General features: G+C 51.8%; 1 protein-coding gene across 6 annotated transcripts in view; it reads right to left on the bottom strand.

Annotated features, from left to right (window-relative positions):
* Positions 1-1,772: 1,772 nt before the first annotated feature.
* Positions 1,773-12,820, bottom strand: part of MARK4 (microtubule affinity regulating kinase 4) — a 76,581-nt gene continuing 65,533 nt past the window's right edge. For 3 of the 6 annotated variants that reach the window (XM_083627059.1, XM_083627061.1, XM_083627060.1), the window contains exons 15-17: positions 11,633-11,902; positions 6,489-6,533; positions 1,773-4,212 (exon numbers count right to left, since the gene is read on the bottom strand). In XM_083627059.1, coding sequence (XP_083483185.1) covers positions 3,876-4,212; positions 6,489-6,533; positions 11,633-11,902 — 652 coding nt within the window. In that variant the 3' untranslated portion in view covers positions 1,773-3,875. Of the gene's footprint in view, positions 4,213-6,485; positions 6,534-7,355; positions 7,413-7,747; positions 7,828-11,632; positions 11,903-12,820 lie in introns of those variants that run through there. The other 3 variants (XM_083627063.1, XM_083627062.1, XM_083627064.1) reach the window with 3 other exon arrangements.

The following is a 12,820-nucleotide window of genomic DNA, read 5'->3' as shown; positions in this document are numbered from 1 at the left end:
ACCAGAAGCGGCTTAGTCATGCTGGTCATGACTGGACCTAGTGGTCATGGGTCCCTTTACCTTTACCTTGGGTTATAGACGCTTCAGTTTACAGACTCCGCTAACCCAGAAATAGTACCTTGGCTTAAGAACTTTGCTTCAGGATGAGAACAGAACAGCTGGAGGCCCCATTAGCTAAAGTGATGCTTCAGGTTAAGAACAGTTTCAGGTTAAGAATGGACCTCCGGAACGAATTAAGTACTTAACCCGAGGTACCACTGTACAGTTGCATTTGCACCTTTTCTTCGGCGGGGAGGGAGAAAAGCCGGTGAGGTCTGAAAGGAAAGCTGTGTGCAGTGAGCTGCTCTTGTGTTCTGATCCCGATTGCATGTTTCCCATAATGGGCTCTCGCACCCAGGTCTTGCCTTTGGGCTTCACTTTGGGCCACTGTGAGAACAGGATGGAAGACGAGATGGGCCAATGGGCTCTTCTGATGGAACCTCCAGGCCCAGAGGCAGTCTATCTGATTCCTGGGTTCATAGTGGTAGTAGTATTTGACAACAGAAGGAGCAGGAGGCTGGGCGTGATGGTCCCTGGCCCTGATCCAGAATGCTCCTCATAAGTAAATAAGAGGCCTGCTCGATCAGGCCAAAAGCACATCTGGGAATTAGAGAAGGCCACTGATTACTACTAGCTACAAGGGCTATGAATTGCCTGCGGGACGCGGGTGGCGCTGTGGGTTAAACCACAGAGCCTAGGACTTTGAATCCCCGCGACGGGGTGAGCTCCCGTTGCTTGGTCCCTGCTCCTGCCCACCTAGCAGTTCGAAAGCACGTCAAAGTGCAAGTAGATAAATAGGTGCCTAGGTCCTTAGGGACATTTGGCTGAGGATTCTGGGGCAGACGGGCACTGGGTAGCCCAGCTTGGAGAGAAGAGATTATGAAGGTGTGAGTGTCAGGATCCTACATACGTTCCCTGCCATCACCAGCGTCAAGAGTTTCACAGGGCTGGGCTTTTGACGTCCTGACGTTTAGGAAGGGTTACTAGGCTATGAGCCGGAGAGCTTGCAGCGTGCGTCCCTTGACTCAGTTCAGCTCTTCCCCGTCACACACCAGCTGTCCCCAAAGTGTCAAAGGAACCCCAATGGCAACCCCACACTCAACCCAGTACCCACAAACATACTGGAGGAGCTCTCCGCAAGTCTTGTAACCCTGCCGGAGGCTAGGTCAGCAAACCCCAAAAACGAGATTCAAAAACGGGCCTTTCTCCACGCAACACAGCACCTATTTGTGGAGTTTGCTGCCGTGGGAGGCGATTTTGGGCACCGGCCAAGATGGTTCTAGAAGTGGTTTAAACACACACCCGCCTATTGAGGGTTATTGTAGCTGCAATGGTTCAGTGGAGCCTCCATTGGGAGGGGCAGTGTACCCCGACATAGAAGGAGAAGCTGATCTAGGACCTTCTCAGTCACTCCTTGAAATCAGAGTCCTGTTTCAACCCCCCCCCCCACGCCAAATACGAGAAGGAAGCAGAGCACCTCTGAACATGGGCAGAGGGCTGCTCTCAAAACCGAGTGATCCCAACACACAAACACACACACAGAGACACACCTCCTCAGGCACACAAAGGGTGTGAGTTCCACGGACTCTACCTCTCCGTTGAGATGTGGGGTTGGGCTGGATAACCTTTGGGGTTCCCTTCAGTTTCCACGAAGGGCCGCTTCGAGCCCCATTCCACCCCCACGGACGAGAGAAGCGGCTCAGGAGCGGACGAGGCAGAGAAGACGACGGGCGGAGGCTTTCTACGTTTATTAAGGGTTTGGTACAGAACTGTCGCTCTGGGGCCGGAATAACTTACAATCGTCCCAAGGCTAAAGGGTCGGCTCATTTAATAATATCGCTAACCCAATGATAACGGGGGCTAACCGGACAATTATTTACAGGGGAGTCTGTACAGATGGGGAGGGGTGTGCGCCCAAAGAGGCAGGGTCCGGGAGGAAGGGGGGGAGGTCACAGCAGGGGGACCCAGTGTACAGAAGTGGGGTGAGGCGAAAGGAGCAAGGGGGAAAAGGGGGCAGGAGGAAGGAAACCCACTTAAAATTTCTCCCCGCCAGAGCTGCCGAATTTCGCGTCGCCGCTGTCGCCCGTGACCCCCCCCAAGCCGCCCCACCACCAGAGACCAGGCTGCCCCTCTCCTCCGCCCCGGGATGTGGGGGGTGCTGGCCGCAAGGCCCCCTCCACACCGCTGAGCCCATTTCCCAGGCGAGCAAGAGAAGGCAGGGAGCATGGCAGCCGTGCCCGAACCGGTGTGCAATGCCCGTTTGTCCGGTGTGCGAGAAGCAGCCTTTTCTTTTTGGGGAGGGGGGTGGACGCTGCCCCCTCCCCTCCTGAGGGGAGCCGCAACCCCCCCAACGTTGCACCAGCTCTGGCGGGGGCCCCAGCTGTCAGGACGATGGATCTGAGCCCTTGAAGCGACCGCCGGGAGGGCCAGCCTCCTCTCGAGAAGGCCGTCTCAGCACCGGGATTCCGGTTTGCGAGTGTGTGTGTTGTTGGTGCTGCTGTTGTTTTTAGTCTAGCGATGTGGGGCTGGTGGGGAATGGCGGTGAGGGGGCCGGCCCGCCACTCAAGGCCTTGGTGCGCTGCGGGGGAAGTTCAACAGGAGAAGCCAAAACCCAAACCCCCAACCCACCCTCCCCAAGAGGAGAAGAAGCTCAGCGGCCGTCTACCACCACGGCTGCTGCACCGGTTGAATGGCTGCCGCCGTATCCTGCAGCCTGGGGGCTGAGCACCAACCGGGACCCAAAACTGCCCTTCGCGGGCCAAGCCAGCCCCTTGGCAAGACGGGGTCACGCCATCCCCAGGACCTCCCAACTCTCCCCCTACTTCTCACCACCCCTGCCTGGGCAAGAGGATATCCTCTTTTGGCAACATTGCCCCCCAAGTTTGGCTAAAGGCCGGGGTCCCCACTCCCTGCTCCAGAAAGACTTTGGCAGATTTTGCTTCGTGGCTGTTGAGTTGGCTGCCGGGCTTCGGGTGGGAGTTGCACCCCCAGCTCTCTGGCAATCAAACAGCCCCCCCCCAAAAAAAAGAACTGGGATTCGCATCAGCCAGAGACATAATTGTGTCCCAAATACTAAAATGGAGCTGGAATTAAGACACCCACCCAAAAAAGTGGTTTGCAAGAGGGAAAGTTTGCTACTTCTGGGTGCAGCATTTGCCAATGGATGGAAGTGGGGGGCTGGGGGGGGGACCAAAATTATTATTATTATTTTATTGAATTTATATACTGCCCTATACCCGGGGGGGGGGGTCTCAAGGGTCTCTGAGAGAGACTTGCTTTGCAGGGATCCCAGTTCCTAGACTGCAATGGCAAAGGGGGTAGGAGAGGGGTCTGCAACACCACAATTTGCCAAAGACCCCCCTTTTGCTTTTGAGGCTCCCCATGCCATGCACCTGCTAGTTAACTGAGTAAAGCCCCCCCAAAAAAAACTTAGAAAGGGAGGCAGGCCGAGAGAGAGAGAGCTCCCCCTTTAAGATTCCCGCAGCAGCTGAGGACCCCCCTGGGGCGATCCAGGGACCCCCCCTAGAGGCAATCCTTGGGCCAGGTAGGGTGGCAAGGGCGAGGCCGGCCCCGGTGGTAGCTTGACCCCCTTTCCTCAACGCCCCCCCTCTTTCCCCTCCCCCAACCCCACAGCCCCTAGCGCAGCGGGCAGGCCAGTGGGAGCCCCCCCAGAGCAGCTCCTCGTCCTATCAGGCAGCAGGATCAGGCCCCAGATGAAAGCCCCCGGGGGGACGCAACAGAGAGGGGCACGCCCCCTCTCTGGCCCCCCAACAGCCCGTGGGGTTGGCGCGGAAGGAGGAAGCCCCGCCAGCCAGCGCTGTGCCCCTGCCGCTGGCCTAGAGTTGCAGCTGGTCCGAGATTTTTGCCACCAGGGTGCGGAAGGCCAGGGAGGTGCCCGCCTGGCGCCGGAAGAGGACGCCGTGGAGGCCGCCCAGGCGCTGGAGGCGACACACCTCCACCTCGAAGGAGCAGAAGTGCTCGCTGGGGCTCTTCTCGTGGGTGCAGGACAGGACGAAGGGCTCCGTCTGGCGGCAGCAGCAGCTGGCGGAGTCCGTGGCCTGGCGGAGGGCAGCCAGAATGGCCTCGGCCGAGCGGGTGCTGGTCAGCTTCACATTCCAGGTAAATCGGAGCAGCCGGGGTTCTGCTTCCTTTTGATGCCAAGGTAGATTGCAACTGCGCAGGGGAGAGGATAATAAGAAATAATAGTAAAATTTTATTTACCATATTTTTCGCTCTATAAGACGCACCAGACCACAAGACACACCTAGTTTTTGGAGGAGGAAAACAAGAAAAAAAATATTCTGAATCTCAGAAGCCAGAACAGCAGTGAAAGCAGCAATCCCTCTTGCTGTTCTGGCTTCTGGGATAGCTGCGCAGCCTGCATTCGCTCCATAAGACACACACACATTTCCCCTTACTTTTTAGGAGGGAAAAAGTGAGTCTTATAGAGCGAAAAATACGGTATATCCCGCCCTCCCCAGCCGAAGTCGGGCTCAGAGCAGCTAACAACAATAAAAGTAACAGCATTCTAAAGTCAATTTATTCTAAAAATCAATTCAAAATCAAATTAATGGCAATCATTGGTCTAGAGTTCTGTGACTATTACCAAAGGAAGGGGTCAGACTGTGCCTTGGCCAAAGCCCAGGCAGAACAGCTCCGTCTTGCAGGCCCTGCGGAAAGATGTTGTGTCCTGCAGGGCCCTAGTCTCTTGTGACAGAGCCTTCCACCAGATCGGGGCCACAGCCGAAAAAACCCTGGCTCTGATTGAGGCCAGCCTAACCTCCCTGTGGCCTGGGATCTCCAAGATGTTTTTGTTTGAAGACCGTAAGGTCCTCCATGGAACATACCAGGAGAGGCGGTCCTGTAGGTACGAGGGTCCTAGGCCGTATAGGGCTTTAAAGGTTAAAACCAGCACCTTGAACCTGATCCTGTACTCCACTGGGAGCCAGTGCAGCTGTTATAGCACCGGGTGAATGTGATCCTGCGGTGAGGACCCCGTAAGGAGTCTCACCGCGGCATTCTGCACCCGCTGGAGTTTCCGGGTCTGTCTCAAGGGCAGCCCCACATAGAGCGAGTTACAGTAATCCAGTCTGGAGGTGACTGTCACGTGGATCACAGTGGCTAGGTCAGGGCGAGAGAGGTAAGGAGCCAACTGCTTAGCTTGGCGGAGATGAGAAAATGCCACCTTTGTTATAGCTGCAATCTGCACCTCCATGGAAAGGGAGGTGTCGAAGATTACACCCAAACTCTTAACGGACGGTGCAGGCACTAATTGCACCCCCGCAAGAGATGGGAGTTGCCCCCCCCCCAATCCCATATCTTCCCAACCCAGCCAAAGGACCTCTGTCTTGGAAGGATTTAACTTCAACCGGCTCCCATGTAACCATCCAGCCACAGCTTCCAGACATCTGGTCAGTGTGTCTGGGGCCGAGTCAGGATGGCCGTCCATCAACAGATAGAGTTGGGTGTCATCAGCATACTGATGACAGAGGGAGAGAAATTTAGGGCACACACACCACATATGCCCGCTTGGCCCCTGTGATCGGCAGGTGCCACCTAATGCATGTTCTGCGCTTGTAGGAAATTGACTTAGTGGGTTGGCAGCTGCGCTTTGGAGCTGGCCCGGGTTCTGTGGAACTCTCTGTCACTAGAGATTCGGAAGGCGCCTTGCGGGCCGACTTTCTTTTAAAATCAATTCTACTGAGAGTCTTTAACATAAGATACAATGAAAACCAAACTAAAGAAGATAAACAGAAGAGAAGCAAGCAGAAGGAAGAGATGAAAATAAAGAAACAGAAAAGGAAGAGAAGGAAAAGGAGAAGAAAAGAAGGAAATAGTTCCTCTGTGCCAACTTTCTAATGCCTGCTGAAATTTTTCTCTATTCCTCCAGCAAGGCAATGAAAAATACACCCTTCTACTTCGGGTAACTGACTTCAGATTCTAGCTTTTTAAATATGGTTTTCATTGCATGGTTTTATATTCTCGTTGTAAGCTGCGTTGATATATATATATTTTCCCCTGACACAGAGGCCTTCAAATATTCCTGCGAACAAATGAATGACCCTGACTTCCAGTCAGAATTGGCAACAAGTGTTTTCCATAGTGTTTTTCCCTATTTTCCCTAACATAATGTCACAATGTATAGTTGCATAAGTTTTGCTTAAACTGAAGCAAAAGCTCTGGAGAACTGTGATTTAAACAACTTGATACATTCCTAGTTCATCTTGCTTTCTTCGTACTCTTTCAAAAAAACCCACAACCCTCCCCTGCAGTCTTTCTCTTTAACTGACTAAACTTTATGAGATTGTCTGTTGTTGTACACCTGTATTGCAGCTACTGCATGGAACTGTACAAAAAGCTGGTAGTCTTTTTAAATTAATAAAAATTGTGCTCTAAAAAATAAAAAATAAGAATGAATGATGGTGACGGCGAGGGAGCTGGGTACCCACCTTGTGAGCGCAGGTCCCCTGATTCTCTCAGGTTCGTCTGCGACCCTGGAAAGAGGAAGAAGAGGAGAGCGATGAAGAAGGCACGGCCGACGGTGGAGAGGTGGGCCAAAGGGTGGGCAGGCTCTTTCCCCCTTCCCAGCCGCCGGAGGAGCCTTGAACCCCGGCCCGGGAGAGAGATGGAAGGACCAAGAGCCCCGCCCTCAAACCTTCCTTGTGAGCAGAGAGCCCAAGCTTCCCTGGCTGAGAACCGTGGAGTTGGGACCCCCAAAGGTCATCCAGTCCAACCCCCTTGCAAGGCTGGGAATCGCAGCTAAGGGAGGCTGCATCAGAGACCTTCCCCGGGGAGGGGAGCTCTTCTATCTGCGTGTGGGCTGTACCCCTTCCAACTGCATTTTTTGGGGGGGTGAGGCAAGGTGGGATCACACAGCTGATACCGCTTGGGGCTTGGGGAGGGGAAGGCACCGCAAGGAGAAAGCCAGTGCATCAGGGAGAAGGGCCTTCTCCCCAGCCTGGAACTTGTGTCGACAATGTAAAGGGGCATTCGATCAGTCTCACAAGCCCCTCTGCGCTGCTTAGATATGGTGTGGTGCAAACTATTCTTCATTTATTGTTTTATTTCTTGCATGGCTTTTTCTCAAGGGGGCAACCCCATGGTTCTCTGCCTCCTCATTTAACCCCCCCCCACTACAACAACCCTGTGAGGCAGGCTAGCAGCGACTGGCCGCCGGGGTCACGCCCTGAGCTTCACAGCCAAGTGGGGTGGGGCCGGGGGATTCAAACCCTGGTCTCTCTCTGTCCCCGCCACTCTAACCACTACGCCACGCTATCTCTCGGCTAGCCCAGCTATCCTCCTGGCCTGGCTCTTACCCAGCCTTGCTTAAGAGCTCCCGGGGAGGGGGTGGAGCCATAGAGCTTAGCTCAGACCTGGAATGTAAGGAAGAGAGTGCTTTTGAGAACGTGCAGAGCGCCTTTCCGCAGCCATCCGAGGGGACCGAGGGGCTTCCGGGTTTGGAAGCGGGGGGGTGGGGGGTGGAGTGGGGAGCCCCTTCTACCCCGCCAAGCACTCGTGTTAGAAGCTAAGCCCCGAACAACACAGTCTAGATTTCTAGTCAAGCGAGAAAGAAGCAAAAGCTTTTATGGGATTTTTTTTGGGGGGGGGGAGCAAGTGGGGAGGAGGCAGGAGGGGAAGGGGCTGGAGGCAGGCAGGCAAGGCTTCCCCCCGGCACCCCCAGGGAAGAAGAAAAGGCAGCCGGACTTACTGATTTTAGATCCTTGAGGCATTGAAGCACCCGAGACACACCTGTTAGAATTCTGGCGCTTAGAGGGGTCAAGAGTGACCCTGAAAACAGAGAAAAGCAAAGTGAAACCAGCACAGAGGGGAAAGCGATAGCAGCAGCAGGAGGAGGAGAAGGGAGCAAGAGAGGTTAGTGTCAACTTTCCCCTTTTCTCGCGAGGAATCCTATTCGGAATAAGGGAATTTCCTTTTTTTAAAAAAGGGAAACGTTGACAGCTGTGGTTAGTGGGGGGAGCAATCTCTTCCTTCCAGCAGAAACGCCTCCAAATGGGGGGGGGAGAGGGGACAGGATCGTACAGCTGGGACCCCCAAAGGTCATCTAGCCCAACCCCGCTGTGGTGCAACAACCGGAACCGGCGCCTCGTGGGCCGAGAGAGCCAAGTCCCGGAGTTTCAATTCCCAGGGTTCCTCGTCTGATCTGATTATCAAACCACGCTGGTAGCTCTGGGAAGGGAATTTGGACATCCCCCCTAACGAAATCTCGTCACCCTTAACAAACTACTGAAGGAATGGGTTTCTGTGCAGTCAGTCGGAAAGGGGACCCAAAATCCTCATTTTTCCTCCTCCAAGGGAGCATTTCTAAAACGCATTAACTTGAGCTCCTGAGCCAATGTGTAAACAGAAAGCCAGCTGTATAAACAAGTGCTCAAAGCCCTCTCCTTTATCAGTCCGTGACAGCAATGGATGGCCTTGCCAGTTCCGAGTGGAGCAGGGATGGCGCGTCTAGGTCTTATCTTACATCCTGACCACAAAGACGCACAGACCTTGTCAGGTCTGACAAGAGACCCGGGAACGGCGCCAGGAGTGCTCTTAGAGTTGGTGACCTCCTGCCCCAAGATAAGAGTATAGGAACAGGAACAGCCTTTTATGGTCAAGAGTACCAGAACAGGAATATCTGTTTATGGTCATGGATGTCAACTTACGTGTATAAGCTGACGTGGTTGGATTCCTGGGGAAGGGGGGAGAGGGTGCCTGAGTATATATATACTGCATGAAATATCTCATTTTTTTGGACTTGCTGTGGACTGACCACGCAAGTGCCTTCTGCTATCCGGAGAGCAGAATAAACTCTTTCTCTGAACCAAACCTCGGTGTCATTTGACTTCCTTTCTTCCTCCCGGGAGCAACGCAGACCCCACCAGTCGGTAAAGTCTAAGAAGGCTACACTACATCTCCCAGAACTCTTTGGGGGAAGCGGCGGCGGTTTAATGAGGCTTTAAAACGCCCGCCATGAACGTGGCCGCAGGAATGGGGCGTTTGTGGCAGATTCATCCCGTTTTGCTAGCCGTTCTGCGACTTGGCCGACATGATGGCTGCATGGAGGGCTTGCAGCACAGCAAAAAATAGGAATCACAGAATCAAAGGACTGTAGAGTTGGAAGGGACCCCAAGAGTCATCTAGTCTAGTCCCCTGAAATGCAGGAATCTCAGCTAATGTTAAATAAGTTGGAGTTCTCGTTATTAAATATACCAAGAAAAAAGTACACCATGAACTCAGGCCAATGTAAGTTTCAATAGTAGGAGTGGTCCCTTCTCGCAAATCAGTAGTCAATAGTAACAAAAACTAATCCATTCAAAAGCTTGTATTCTGACAAGGAATACAAACTCAAATAGAGATAACAAACTCTGTTAGATTTGATTAGAAACATTTAAATTCTAAATGATCATAAATTATAAAACAGTAGAAAATAACAGGATATACCGTAGTTTTCGCTCCATAACACGCATTTTTTTCTTCCTAGAAAGTAAGGGGAAATGTCTGTGCGTGTTACGGAGCGAATGCTTCCCTCCTCCGTGGTTTCCAGCGGGAGAAGAGCCGCTGAATGGGGAGGAGAGAGGGACAGAGTGCCTGCTTCTTTAAAGGAGCAAAGCGGGAGAGGAGAGGAGCTGCTTAGACGAGTGTAAGCGGCTCCTGTCCGGTTGGCTCCTTTAAAGCAAGCAGGCTCTCTGTCCCTCCTCCCCACTCAGTTCGCTAAATAGCAGCAAAGTTTTTCAGCTCGCTAAGCCGGGGATGAGCGGGGAGGAGGAAGAAAAGCAGAGCCTGCTTGCTTTAAAGGAGCAAAGTGGGAGAGGGGAGGAGCCTTCTCCCCTTATACCCCTCTTCTCCACACACAGCATCCTTCTCCACACACTCCACGCGTGCTCCTTGTGCTTTTCCTTCCCTCCCCACTTAAAACGTGGTTACAAAGCACAGATCCACATGGATCCTCAGGATTTTTGCACTGGGTCACCCCAAATTCTCCATCAGATCACATAGCATGTCCATGGCTACAGTTTGCACCAAAAAAATCACGCACCCACTGTTGCCTGGGGCCGCAGTGGTGCAAAAACGTGGTTACAAACATGGATCCACGTGGATCCTCAGGATTTTTGCATTGGGCTACCCCAAACTCACCGTCAGATCACATGTCTGTGGCCACAGCATGAACCACAAAAATCATACATCCACTGTTTCGTTTAGAATATTTTTTAAATTGTTTTCCTCCTCTAAAAACTACATGCGTGTTATGGTCGGGTGCGTGTTATCGAGCGAAAAATACGGTATGTATCCGAAAGTCTTCAAACTTACACGACCCTTTAAAAATTAGGTAAGGAACCAAATGTTATATAATATTGTTTTATAATTTATGATAATTTAGAATTTAAATGTATTTTCATGTAATATTTGATGCTTCCAGCTGATGAAGGTGAATACATCGAAACAGTGCCATGTCCTGGTTTCTAATCTATAATTGACTTCTGACTTCAGCTCTATGAAGACCTCCACGTCGAATCTGACTATGGACTAACATAAACTTATCTCTACTCATAAACTCTTATTTCTAATTCTGTAACGAATTATTGTCTTACACATATATTTATGAGCTTGAGCTTGTAATATCTGTTAGAGTTAGTAATCTCTATTTGAGTTTGTAATCCTTGTCAGAATACATACTTTTGAATGGATTAGTTTTTGTTACTATTGACTATTGATTTGCTAGGAGGGACCGCTCCCACTATTGAAACTTACATCGGCCTGAGTTCTTGGTGTGCTTTTATCTTGGAATCTCAGCTAAAGCATCCCTGACAGATGGCCTTCCAACCTCTGCTCAAAAACCTTCAAGGAAGCACACACACACACCAGAACATCTGTGCTAAGAGATGTTGCGGGATTTCAGGTTTGCAGGATCCGCACTGATTGGAAACGACCCCTTCCCCCAAAACCTTTGCAGGGCCTTCTCGGTGGTGGCTGCTCCCAGGCAACTTTGGAACTCCCTGCCAAGAGAAGCCAGGCTGGTTCCCTCCTTGCTGTCCTTCAGGTAAAGCCTTTCTTTTCCCAACCGGCTTTTGGGGAACTGACTGCTTTTAATGAAAGGGCTGGCGCCGTGCCCTTTTTATTGCTTTGATAATTGTAATTATCTGTTTGCTTTTAGATATATGCATGTATGCCGTTTTAAGTCTTACTGACCAGTGAATTAAACCAAGTCTTATTGACCAGTGAATTAAACCAAGTCTTATTGACCAGTGATTTAAACCAAGTCTTACTCACTAGTGAATTAAACCAAGTCTTACTGACTAGTGAATTAAACCAAGTCTTACTGATTAGTGAATTAAACCAAGTCTTACTGATTAGTGATTTAAACCAAGTCTTACTGACCAGTGAATTAAACCAAGTCTTACTGACTAGTGATTTAAATTGTGATTTAAATCGATTTGATTTTTTTAAAAATCCCATGCAATAAATCAAACTGGGGGGGGGGGGGGGAGGAAGAGGAGTCGGGGAAAGGCAACCACCCAGCTTGCATTCTCGATTTCGTTACCCTCTTCGCCCTCCCGCCCGCCTGCCCCCTTTGTCGCGGCTGCCCGCTCACCTCCGCGTGAGTTTCGACGTGAGCTTGCTGAAGAGGTTGGAGGTGGCGCGGCTGCGGCTCTGAGGCAGAGGGGTGGCTTCGTGGGAGAGCGTGGGCGAGGTGGGGGGTCCATTCTGAACGCCGGTCCCCCGCCGGTCCCGCACCTGGCCCCCATGGAAGGTGCTGCGGATGTTGGTGCCGCGAGACAGCCGGGTGCGGTCTGAGGAGGTGGACGAGGTGGCGATGCTGTGGCTGGAGGGGGAGGCGGGGGGCACACGACTGGTGGCAGAGCTGCATGGGGCGGGGGGGGGCGGAGAGAGGGGGAGGGGGAGAGAGAGAGAGAGAGAGAGAGAGAGAGAGAGAGAGAGAGAGAAAGAGATATGAGGCAGAAATCAGCGTCACCCATCATTTTGGACAGAAATGATAGAATATTTCTAAAGAAACGATTGCCTGCTGTCCGTAATTAACGGCACCAAATATTACAAACCACCCCATCACGGTCCTTCAGTCCCATCCTAACTACAAACAAACAAATTAGAGAGAGTCACAAAAGCCTAGACAGTATCTTAAAAAATAGAGACATCACCCTGCCAACAAAGGTCCATATAGTTCAAGCTATGGTTTTCCCAGTAGTGATGTATGGAAGTGAGAGCTGGACCAAAAAGAAGGCTGATCGCCGAAGAATGGATGCTTTTGAATTCTGGTGCTGGAGGAGACTCTTGAGAGTCCCATGGACTGCAAGAAGATCAAACCAATCCATTCTGAAGGAAATCAGCCCCGAGTGCTCACTGGAAGGACAGATCCTGAAGCTGAGGCTCCAAGACTTTGGCCACCTCATGAGAAGAGAAGACTCTCTGGAAAAGACCCTGATGTTGGGAAAGATGGAGGGCGCAAGGAGAAGGGGACGACGGAGGACGAGATGGTGGGACAGTGTTCTCGAAGCTACCAGCATGAGTTTGACCAAACTGCGGGAGGCAGTGGAAGACAGGAGGGCCTGGTGAGCTCTGGTCCAGGGGGTCACGAAGAGGCGGACACGACTAAACGACTAAACAACAACAACAGGAATGGAAAGCGATAAAATGACCCCCTCCAGCCTCTCCTCCACAGAGAGACATGGAAATGTCCTTCTGTTCTTCCACAAGATCTGTTTTCAGAATTCCTCTGGTCCATACTCTGGGCTGAGGAGGAGGAGGTTGAGATGGACCCTCC

Source organism: Podarcis filfolensis (assembly GCF_964270895.1).
Source record: "Podarcis filfolensis genome assembly, chromosome: 8".
In the NCBI taxonomy this organism is placed as follows: domain Eukaryota; kingdom Metazoa; phylum Chordata; class Lepidosauria; order Squamata; family Lacertidae; genus Podarcis; species Podarcis filfolensis.
This window is presented reverse-complemented; position numbering and strand designations above follow the sequence as displayed.